We start from the raw sequence: 12,094 nt of genomic DNA, 5'->3' as shown, positions 1-12,094 counted from the left end.
AAGCAGACCTTATGAAGGAGCTTATCCTGAAACATCCTGACGCTCACCCTCTGTTTGTGGTGGAAGCAGATGCATCGGAAGTGGCTGTTGGAGTGGCGTTACTCAAGGTCTACATGTCTGCCTCTTCCTTTGCCCGTATTATTCATGGAAGTTTAACTCTTCCGAGAGCAACTATACCATTTGGGAGAAGGAGCTACTCGCCATTAAGGCTCTTTTGAGACCTGGAGACTGTTCTGTCGGGCTCTCTGGTAGAATCCTCCCAAAAATTCACAGGTACAAATTTCAGACACACACACGTTTGAAAATTCAAAACAATGATGAAAATTCACTTAAACCAAGCCCTCTTTTGGTATAGCAAAGAGCACTCGTCTCCAAACAAACTGGTAATTTGTACAAGTCCCTTATCAGTTCTGTGATACTTATCTTGCAGCTGTGAGGCAATTCACAGTCCTTCTTCTTTCACAAAGTGAAACACACTTTGCTCTGGTTTAGTTTCAAAGCGGGGGGAAATCAGCACACAAAGGTCGAAGTCAGCAAAGCAGTCACCAAACACAAAGATCAGATAATCCTCCACAATGGCCAAACCCACAGGCTGCTCTTTATAGCAGCCTCACTAATTACCACAGCCCCACCCAACCACAGGTGGCCTCATTTTCTTTGATAATAATCTCTCAGTTGTTGTTGCCTATGCATCGCTCTCCGCATGCGTGGCTGTATCATTAACTCTTGTTCTGAATCCAAGGAGGAGCTAGATAAATGATCTCCTTCTGAGCTGTCTGCCACACTCTCCTCCTCCCTGTCACTCATGTCTTCTTGGTCAGAGGAGCCTTCATCAGCAGATTCCACCGGGGGCAAAACAGGCCTGCAGCATGTGGATGTCTCCCCCACATCCACAGTCCTTGGGGCAGGAGCAGGGCCAGAGCTAACCACAACAGAGACCTCATTTGAAGACCTCAGACTGAAGTCCGGAAGGACCACAAAAACATGGAATTTCTGCAGACCGCTTGGAAACTGAATCAACGCCCTATCCAGTGGTCCAATTTATAGTCCAGATTTGGAAAGGGCTGATGGCGGCCATAGATGTGGAAAATCTGCTTGTCGTCGGAGCATCATCTGGAAATAAATTTACCAACCACGTCTGCTGGAAGTTTGTTCCAAGCATCTACTACTCTTTCAGTAAAATAATATTTTCTCACGTTGCTTTTGATCTTTCCCCCAACTAACTTCAGATTGTGTCCCCTTGTCCTTGTGTTCACTTTCCTATTAAAAACACTTCCCTCCTGGACCTTATTTAACCCTTTAACATATTTAAATGTCTCGATCATGTCCCCCCTTTTCCTTCTGTCCTCCAAACTCTACAGATGGAATTCATGAAGTGTTTCCTGATTTCCTGATCCGTTGAGGGATGCTGAATGGCCAGGACTTGAATGCATGAATACGTAGCGCCCCGGCTTCCCAAGCGCCCGAGGTGGAAGAGCGCCCGTTGTTTCCGCGCTGCCAGCCCAACCTCCTGCCTGAAGAGGGCGCCAAGCGCCGCGCTGGACTGCAGGGGCTGCGGCATGGCGGGATCTCCCTGACGGAGCGGGCATTGGAGAGAACGGCAGGGGGCGCTAGAGCAACTTCCAGCGAAGAGTGGGCGGAGAGAAGAGAAGCCAGGGGAAAAGGGAGACAAATCCATAAAGACAGCTGCTGGGATACCGAAATTCCGAGTACATTGACCAAGAACAGTCCAGAGAAACTGCGCCTGCCCATGTGTTGAACGGCGCAAAATCCCAATTTTTAAGGAAGACCTAATTAGGTTTTCCAGCACGTTGCAGCGTAAACGATCCTTGCGGTCCCTCCCAGCAGCCCCGCCCAGGACGCTCTGACGGCCCCCGAGGGGTGGGAGGTCCCCAATCACTAAGCGGGCTCAATTTCCCTGGGAGGAAATCCCGCGGAGTTATTTACACTCCCGGCAACTTCCGGGGCTTCTCCAGCGGGCCTTGGCGGCAGGGCGCTCGCCAGGGACAGAAAAAGAAATTAGCTAAGGAGCCCGGAAGTGACTGGCCAGCGCCCTTCTTTTGGAGGCGTGGCCGTCCGGCTCTGCGGCCCTTGCGCGGGGGCGGCGCTCTAGGCTTCCATCTTTGTGCGGGCGAGGGGCGGTTGCTAGGCTGCGCGCGGGGCCTAGTAGGCCGCAGGAGCGGCGGGGCGGCGTGGCCGTCCGGCGGCCGCGAGGAGTCGGGCTGATAGGCGCCATGGCGGCTTCGCCCCCGTCGGAGTCGCGCAGCGCGGAAGGCCCGGGCGGCTGCGTCCTGTGCTGCGGCGAGCTGGAAGTGGTGGCCCTGGGCCGCTGCGAGCACCCCATCTGCTACCGGTGCTCCGTGCGGATGCGGGCGCTCTGTGGGGTCCGCTACTGCGCCGTCTGCCGAGAGGAGCTGGCCCAGGTGAGCCGCGGCCTCCCGGGAGGGACCCGCCGCCTCCCCTGGGTGCGGTCTATCCGGGTGGCCTCCGGGACCGTGTGTGTGTGTGTGGTCTTCCTCGACTAGGCCTTGAGGCTGCTGCTGCCGTGGCGGGACCGCCTTCCCTGGGAAGGAGGCCGCCCGGCGCTCCCTTAACTCCGCCTAGCCGTCCCGCCATCCGTGGTGGCCCGGTTCCTTGCCAGAGCCCCCCTCGGGGCGGCCGCCGGGCTTCCCTCCGGCCCTTGCCTGCGTTTGGGCCTCTGGCCGGGCGGCCTCCTGGGGAACATAAGAATTCAACCTAAGAGTCGCGGCCGGCTCTGCTCGAGGCCTTCCGGGGGGGGGGCAGTAATGGTAGAAACCCAAAGTCTCATTTCGTGGTTGGGAATTACTGTATAAAACATCTTCATGACCAGACGGGTGGTCGTTGCCTTCGATTTCAGCCCAGGGCTTGAACGGCCGCGGATCTTCTGACTAACCAAATGGGCAAACGTGGCTCTTGGACGGCCTGTTAGGAAAGGGCCGGTTCAGACGCAAGCGGGGAAAGACGCTCCCCAGATTCAGGGCCGGGACTGATGCTTTTCAACCTTTGCATGAATTTGCGGCCCAGTTTTCATCCGTTGAAGAGGGAGGAGAGAGAAGCTCGTCAAACCAGCTGAATGGGATGGCCATGGAAGACAGAAACGTGGCGCCAAAGGATAAGTTAGAACAGTGTTTCCCAACCTTGGCAACTTGAAGATATTTGGACTTTAACTCCCAGAATTCCCCAGCCAGCAAAAGCTGGCTGGGGAATTCTGGGAGTTGAAGTCCAGATATCTTCAAGTTGCCAAGGTTGGGAAACACTGAGTTAGAAAATGAGGGCTGAAAACTGCAGTGAAAGTTAATAGACAAATACAAATACACTTCATTTACAGAGACAAAATCAAAGGCATAAAGCATAGGATAGATGTTGTTCTGGTTGTATAATGACATTTGCCTCTCCAAATAAATGTAGGATAATTTGTATTTGTCTGTAATCTTTTCTAAAGCAGCCTTTTTGCTGAGATGTGATACACTGCAGCCCTTGCGAGGCAAGCGGGGAATGGCCACCCGGCACATTTAAAGGGTACTGGAGTGGAGGGAGGAGGCTATGGCCCTTAACTTTCCCTGATCTCCTGACCCTTATTACTCTCCTACTCACAAAATTAAACCTCCCTTGATTAGAATGGGACCTGACAAGATTTCTGTTAGTGGTTATCTGAATTTTCTTATCCTATAGCAGTGATGGCGAACCTATGGCATGGGTTGGAAACCCCCAAAGGTGGCTGAATCAGAGTTAATCTCTTTGGACCTCTAGGCTGCTGGCCCATCAAATCATCTTTTATAGTGGTCTGAAGGGCTTCATCGGGGTGAAATTCTAAGGATTCGACAATCCATGATCTAAGCCAGTGAGGGCGAACCTATGGCATGGGTGCCCCACGCAGAACCATATGTGCTGGCACGGGAGCCATTGCCCTAGCTCAGCTCCAACATGCTTGTGTGTGCCAGTCAGCTGATTTTTGGCTCACACAGAGGCTCTGGGAGGGAATTTTTAGAGAACTTCAGGGAGTGATGGGGAAGGGTGTTCTTACGCCTTTGGAGCCTGGGGAAGGTGAAACATGAGCCTACGTGGCCCCCCAGAAGTTGGGAAACAGGCTGTTTCTGGCCTCCAGAGTGCTTCCGGTGGCCAGGGGAAGCTGTTTTCACCCTCCCCAGGCATTGAATTATGGGTGTGGCCACTCGTGCATGAATGATAGCGCAGGCCCACACTCTTTCGGCACCCAAGGGGGAAAAGGTTCGCCACCACTGTCCTATAGAGCAGTGTTTCCCAACCTTGGCAACTTGAAGATATTTGGACTTCAACTCCCAGAATTCCCCAGCCAGCATTCGCTGGCTGGGGAATTCTGGGAGTTGAAGTCCAAATATCTTCAAGTTGCCAAGGTTGGGAAACACTGCTATAGAGTCCTTCAAATGTAGGGTTGTCAGACTATGCAGGGGATTTTTTTAATAGCTGTCTCTACAGGTTTGCCACACATCTTCTCAGGTGTGCTTCTCTACTGGGCTTGGGACTCCCTGTCTCACCCTCAGTGAATGTTTAAAGGTCATCCATCACCAATGTTCCCTCTAATTTGTTCGGGGTGAGTGGAAAGGTATAGTGTCTGAGCGGCACATTTTCATGCCTGAATGTTTTTCACAGATGTTACCTAAGACAACAACAAAATCCGCGTTATTTTGAAACTCAAAGTTATGTTTATTAATGTACCTGCTTAATTAAAAGTGTTGTATATCAGTATCGCTTATAATACTGCAAGTCTGCAATATTAAAATACTTGTATAGTGTTTATGATAATGTACACGGTTAGTCCCTGAAACTATACACAAATACAACAACTTTTTTTTTAATAAAAAAAACATTTTCTGAATCATGGGTTCACTTATGCCCGAATTTCTGCACACCACATGCACACGTGCGCACTCGCACACAAACAGGAATGAGGCTGGTTCTGCACTGGAGCTGGAAAGCACTTCTCATTCCCAAATAGGAAGGCCTTTCCAGCCCCATTGATACTGCTCATTAGAGAACTTAAATGGAATGGCAGCAGCCATTGATTTTCCGATTCACATTTACATTTCCCACACTCTGTGTTTGCTTAGCAGCCATTTCACTGCCAGGTTAAGAAGGACCAGATTGCAGTCACTAAACAAAGAGGTGAATAAGTCCTTTCCAGCCCGATGTTCCCGGGGCATTTGAGGAGCTGCTTGGTACTGTAGTTATTTTAGCAAAGAAGCATGAACATGAGTGGAATAAATGGTGTCAGTGGCCTTCTGGCTGGAGATGTCCACCTGAGGAGCTGCGGCTATTTATACAGATTCTTTATGCAGGGGAAAGGAAGGGCTGGGGAGGTTTTCCTCTGCTTGGCTCCCATCTAGTCAAAAGTGAGTCAGTTTTGCTATGGGAAAAGTACAGCTGCTTATTTCTTGTTTGAGAGCCAAGGTCCAGGGAGCTCTTCTGCCTCTGGAGGACTTTGCCTCTTGACCTTTGGGGCTTTTCAGGTCCCAGTCTATAAGACAAGGTACATTTGCATATTTTTACTTGAGGAAACAGATTGAAAAAGGCCTTGAGCAGGCAGATCTTATTTATCTATTTATTTATCTATTTATTTATTTATTTATTTATTGTATTTATATGACGCTCATTCCAAAGCGGACTCAATCAAAATACATAATAAATAATCAGTAATATAAAAAAACACTAAAATAGTATCCTAAAAAGAACCATACATACACAACAGTCAATCTAATTCCAGGCCTGCCAGAAAAGCCAGATCTTAATGGCTTTCTGGAAGACCGGTAGGAAGGATAATAATAATAATAATAATAATAATAATAATAATAATAATAATAATAATAATAATAATAATAATAATTTATTAGATTTGTATGCCGGCCCTCTCCAAAGAATCTCTGGGGGCAGTTGATTCCAAAGGGTCAGAGCCGCCACAGAGAAGGCTCTTCCCCGAGGCCCAGCCAACCAACATTGTCTAGCGGATGGGACTTGTAGAAGGCTGACTCTGTGGGCCCTTACTAGCTGCAATAAGGTATGAGGTGGGAAGCGGTCCAGTCAATAGTCTGGCCATGAGCCATTTAGGGCTTTAAAGGTGATAACCAACACCTTGAATTGTGCTCAGAGACCGACTGGCAACCAATGCAGCTCGCATAGAGATGGAGTAATATGGGCGTACTGTGGTACGCCTATTATTTCATGCGCTGCTGCATTTTGCACCCGCTGGAGTCTCAACACTCTTCAAGGGTAGCCCCATGTAGAGCGCATTGCAATAGTCAAGATAGGAGGTGACGAGGGCGTGAGTGTGTGGCGCTCTTCCTGGTCAAGGTAGGGCCACAACTGGTGAGCAAGTTGAACCTGTACGAATCCCCCCCTAGCCACAGCTGAGAAGTGTTGCTCTAGCCTCAGCTGTGGATCTAGGAGGACACCCAAGTTACGAGCCCTATCCGAGGGGGAAATTTTTTCTCTTCCCCCAAGACCAAAGACGGAAAGATGGAATCCTCTTTAGGATGAAGGACCCACAGCCACTCGGTCTTGTCCGGCTTGAGCTTTAACCAGTTAACCCCCTTCCAGACCCTTAATAGAGATTGACGTTTCTCATTTACACATTTGACAAATAATACTATAGTATGTAATCATATTTTATACTTAAATGTATTATTTATATTACTATATGAATTGTAGAATGATTTCCAGTGAAAGGTACTTGTATTTGTATGCCGCCCCGAGTCTACGGAGAGGGGCGGCATACAAATCCAATAAATTATTATTATTAATTATTATTATTACTATGAAGGTATAAGTTGGGTATTTTCTCTTACCAGCCTTTTCATTGTAGATGCAATCTTGGGGCGGTTGTGAGCCACCCCGAGTCTACGGAGAGGGGCGGCATACAAATCTAATAAATAATAATAATAATAATAGTAATAATAGTAATAATCTTTTAAAAATCAAAATACAATTGGTAACAGGGGGAGAAAAGAATGGGATAGATTCCCAAAGAGAAAATCCCGTGCTGCGAAGAAGAGGAAAGTGCTGGGACACTTCCTGAGTGTTTCCATTTGTATTTCCTGTGCTTAATTGAAAGGCGGCTGTATCATTATTATCCTTAGTTGTTATCTGGCTTTTTAGCACAATATTATCTTGCCCCTTTTCTATGTCCAAATAGAGTTTCCTTGTACTGGCTCTTTGAATGCTTGTGATAGCAAAGGGGCTCAAATTTGGAGGTGGGAGGAGGCCCCATTTTGCAGTCGGTGCCATGACGGGCTGGGCGGTCCAGCTCCCCTCCCCCTCTGGCAGGGAGGCTCAGGTCCAGAGGTCTTCAAACTTGGCTACTTTAAGACTTGTGGACTTCAACTCCCAGGATTCTCCAAGAAGCATAGCCAGCGTAGAGAATTCTGGGAGTTGAAGTCCACAAGACTGAAAGTTGCCAAGTTTGGGGACCCCTGCTCAGGTCCATCCTTGCCCACTGGAATTGGCAGAGGGTCTTCAGAGGCCTTCTCCGTTTGCTCCCCCTCCCCTGCCACTAGCGGGTGCTGGGGGTTAGGCTTTCAGAGCTCTAAGTTCTGCTGCTGATTTTTAAGGAAGAGAAGAGAGGAGGAGGGAGCATCGTGTGTGGCCTCTGGACCGCTCAAGTTGGTGGGCTGAAGGACGAGTTCCTTTCCATCTTTCTGTGTCTCTTTTGATGGTGAGGGTGTGTTTGGTGTGGGCTCCATCATTTCTCAGAAGTACTGTATGCAAAAGACGCCCAGTCATTAGGAATGGTGGGTGCCCTTGGCTTGTGGTCCCCATTTTTCTAGAAAAGGTTCTCTCTCTAGCTTCTTTTGCTCCTGATTATTTTCCTCCTGTCACCTTCTATGACTGATTCTGTCAGGGGGTGTTTCCCCTTCTGAGTGATTACATGATGCATCCCATTTATTCCTGGAAGAGTGTCACTAGCCAGAGGCATTTCCTTTTACATCATGTTTCAATGGTGAGAAACATGAACCTTAGCCAAGCTCCTCACCCTTAAAGGAGGTGGGGTGAACAACAAGTGGATCTCTAACTTTCTTTTAGGCGCCCATGAAATTGATGAAGTGTAATTTCAGTTGTCTCTTCAGAATAGTGAACCCCCCACTAATCTTGTACATATGTACTGTATTTTTGGGTGTATAAGACGCAACTAGATTTTAGAGAAGGAAAACAAGGAAAAAAGTATTCTGAACCAAATAATAATAATAATAATTTAATAATTTATTAGATTTGTATGTCGCCCCTCTCCGAAGACTCGGTGTAGTATGATATTGTTTAATAAAATACCAGTGTAACAGAATACGTTTTACAACCATATCTACTTTTTAAAATCATGTACACTTTTTAAAACCAGGTATACTTTTTACAAACTTCACACTTGACAGCTTCAAGATTTGTAGATTTCAACTCCCAGAATTCCTCCACCAGTCATGCTAGCTCAGAAATGGGAATTGAAGTCCACAAGCCTTAAACTTGCCAGGTTTGAAGACCCTTGCACTCCTAACACCTAACTGCAACCTCTCTTTGTATGTTTTAGTTTCCAGTCCCCATATCATCCTGGTTGCTCTCCTCTGCACTTTCTCTAGAGCAGTGATGGTGAACCTTTTTCCCCTCAAGTGCCGAAAGAGCGTGCATGTGCGCTTTCGCACTGGTGTGAGTGCCTACATTCATAATTCAATGCTTTCCCCTCCCCCTGTAGACACTCTGGACACCGGAAATGGCCTGTTTGCCAACTTCTGGTTGTCCCAGTAGGCTCATGTTTTGCCCTCCCCAGACTCTGAAGACTTCTCTGAAGCCAGGAGAGGATAAAAATGCCTTCCCCCATCCCCTCGGAGGCTCTCTGGAAGCCAAAAACGCCTTCCCAGAGCCTTTGTGCGAGCCAAAAATCAGCTGGCCGGCACACACATGCACATTGGAGCTGAGCTAGAGCAACGGCTCACGTGCCAGCAGATGTGGCTCTGTGTGCCACCTGTGCCATAGGTTCGCCATCACTGCTCTAGACTCTCAATGGTTTTTTTGTAGCGTGGTGACTAAAACTGGATGCAGAACTCTAGGTGTGGTCTAACTGAGGCTTTATAGGGTGGTACTCGTACCTCTCTTGTCCTTGACCGTATCCTTCATTGCAGCTCAGGACTGCATTGGCCTTTTTGGCTGTTGCTGCACACTGCTGGCTCATATTTAGTTGGCTGTCCACCAAGATGCCAAGGTTGCTGAAGTCCAAGTATATTATGTCCACTGCATTTCATACAGACTACTCGCTGGGTACGGTTGGTCAGCCAGTTGTTAATCCATCTGGTTATCTAGCTGTCTATCCCACTTTTTGTTAGCTTTGTCAAATGTTTTGCTGAAGTCCAAGTATATTCACTGCATTTTGCTGGTCTCCTGATTTGGTCACAGTGTTGAAGAATGAAATGAGGTTGGTTTGGCATGACTTGTTCTTAACAAATCCATGTTGACTGTTGGTTGTTACTTGGTTTGTTTCTAGATGATGATTCTAGATCTGCTTTTTAATTATTTTTTCCAGTATTTTCCCAGGTATTGATGTCAGGCTGACTGGTCTATAGCTTCCTGGGTCTGGGGTTTTTTTTGCCTTTTTTATAAATGGGGACCCCATGTCATCTTTTTTCCAGTCCTCGGGTAGTTCCCTTGCATTCAAGAATTGGTGGAAGATGTGGTGCAGTGGTTCAGAGATGACTTCTGCTAGGTCTTTTTAGGACTCTGCGGTGTAATCCGTCTGGTCCAGGTGCTTTGTATTCATGAAGTTCAGACAGGTGACTTCATACTGTATTTTGGCTCAAATTGAGTCTTGTTTGCATCTGTATTTTAAATGTGTGTTGCTGGTTAGTTATGCTGCAGTTTCTGTTTGTGTGAAGGCTGATGCGAAGAACGCATTAAGTAGCTCTGCTCTGCTCTGTCTGTTACTTCTTTGCAGTCTTTTCTCTTTAGTGGATCAACTATTTCTTTGATATTTTTTCTTGTGGTTCATGTGTTGGAAGAAGCTTTTCTTGACTTTTGTTGCAAGTCTTTGTTCGTTCTGGGCCTTTGCTCTCCTGACTTTTTTCTTGTTCTGGCTATCTGTTGGTACTCTCATTGATAATCTCATTGATTTCTTTGACTATGTCACAAAGGTGTTGGATGAAGGTGGTACCGTGGATATTGCCTTTCTGGACTTCAGCAAAGCCTTTGATACGGTTCCACATAAAGAGCTGATAGATAAATTAGTGAAGATTGGACTTAATCCCTGGATAGTTCAGTGGATTTGCAGCTGGCTGAAGCGTAGACATCAGAGAGTTATTGTTAATGGCGAGTATTCTGAGCAGAGACAGGTTACAAGCGGTGTGCCACAAGGGTCTTTTCTGGGTCCTATTCTTTTTAATATGTTTGTGAGTGACATAGGGGAAGGTTTGGTAGGGAAGGTTTGCCTATTTGCCGATGACTCTAAAGTGTGCAATAGGGTTGATATTCCTGGAGGCGTCTGTAATATGGTAAATGATTTAGCTTTACTAGATAAATGGTCAAAGCAATGGAAACTGCAGTTTAATGTTTCCAAATGTAAAATAATGCACTTGGGGAAAAGGAATCCTCAATCTGAGTATTGTACAGTGATCCCCCGTTTATTGCGTCCCCAACCATTGCGAACAGGGTACTTCGCTATTTTTCAACCCGGAAGTCAAAAATACCATCTACGCATGCGTGCCCTGCACGCATGCGTAGATGGCAGCGGCTTCCCTGGGTCTTCCCCCTCTTGCTGGCGTCAGCGAGGAGTTTCCCCACCGCCCACGCAAACTCCTCGCTGCCGCTCGCCCGCCCTTCGCCTGCCCACGCCGTTCGCTCCCCCCTCTTGCTGTCGGGAGGGCGAGAAGCCCTCCCCAGCACCCGCTCGCCCGCCCTTCGCCCTGGCGGAGAAATTCCAGCCCCCACCTGGTCCCGCCCGATCCTCCTCCCTGAGGCAGCTCGCCCTCCCATGGCCGCTTCCTCCACCCTCTATTGCAAGCCCTCGCCACCGCAGCCAACGCGCGCTGCGATCTTCAAGCCCGGCTCCTTTCGGCCCAGCATCCCGGGCCAAGCAGCTGCCTTCCGTGACTGAGCCTGGCTGGCCCGGAAGATCGTAGCGCGCGTTGGCTGCACCGGCGGCGACATTGCTGCCGGCTTGGCTTCGCTCGCCGCTGCAGCCAACGCGCGCTACGATCTTCCGGGCCAGCCAGGCTCAGTCACGGAAGGCAGCTTGAAGATCGCAGCGCGCGTTGGCTGCGGTGGCGAGGACTTGCAATAGAGGGTGGAGGAAGCGGCCATGGGAGGGCGAGCTGCCTCAGGGAGGAGGATCGGGCGGGACCAGATCGTAGCGCGCCGGACGGGGGTCTCCCGGGCTGCCCGATGCGACGGCCGCCCAGAGCGCTTGGCCAAGGGGGCTCCACTTCAGGTGCCGGCGGAAAAGCCCGGCAGCCAAGCCGGCGTCTTGCGATCGCCGCCTGCCCGCTTCGCCCGGCTCCTGCGGGTCACTTCGGGGGCTCTTCCTCCCTCGGGGCGCAAATAAAAAACCCCCAGCCCTGGAAGTTCGCCGCGTCTGTCAACGCTTCTCTTCCCCTTCCAAGCGCCCGATCGCAGCCTGGCAAAGCCGGTGCAGACGGGGATAAAAAACACCCCCCCTAAAAAAGCCCGGGGCGCCACGCGCAACCACCTGCCTGCGTTCGCGGGGGGAAGATCCCCGCTCGCCGCCAAGGATGCCGAGGCCGCCCGGGAGAGGTCAAAGCAAGCCGGGCCCGGCGGGCGCCCTGGAGCCGCCGGCAAACAAAGGAATAAAAAAGGAGGAAGCCGAGCGCGGGGAAGAAGCGAAAGCGCCAATTTGCACAACTCGCAAAAGCGCGTGGAAAGATCACAAACACACACACACAAAAGCCGCGCGGGATCTGCACGCGGGGCTGGGAGGGGAAAAAGCGCCTCTTTGCAAAGCAGCAGCCGCCCGATCCGGGGCGCGGGACCCCAGGCTCAGTGACGGAAGGCAGCCGCTTGGGCCGAGAGGAGCCGGCCTTGATCCGCCAACGCGCGCTACGATCTTCCGGGCCAG

General features: G+C 49.6%; 1 protein-coding gene across 1 annotated transcript in view; it reads left to right on the top strand.

Moving 5' to 3' along the window:
* Window positions 1-2,067: 2,067 nt before the first annotated feature.
* Window positions 2,068-12,094, top strand: part of ZNF598 (zinc finger protein 598, E3 ubiquitin ligase) — a 29,732-nt gene continuing 19,705 nt past the window's right edge. The window contains exon 1 of the mRNA XM_070760942.1: window positions 2,068-2,423. Coding sequence (XP_070617043.1) covers window positions 2,235-2,423 — 189 coding nt within the window. The 5' untranslated portion in view covers window positions 2,068-2,234. The remainder of the gene's footprint in view (window positions 2,424-12,094) is intronic.

The sequence above is a fragment of the Erythrolamprus reginae genome, chromosome 9, assembly GCF_031021105.1.
Source record: "Erythrolamprus reginae isolate rEryReg1 chromosome 9, rEryReg1.hap1, whole genome shotgun sequence".
Taxonomy (NCBI): Eukaryota; Metazoa; Chordata; class Lepidosauria; order Squamata; family Dipsadidae; genus Erythrolamprus; species Erythrolamprus reginae.
Note: the sequence above shows the minus strand (reverse complement) of the source record. Positions and strands in the feature narration are given on the sequence as shown.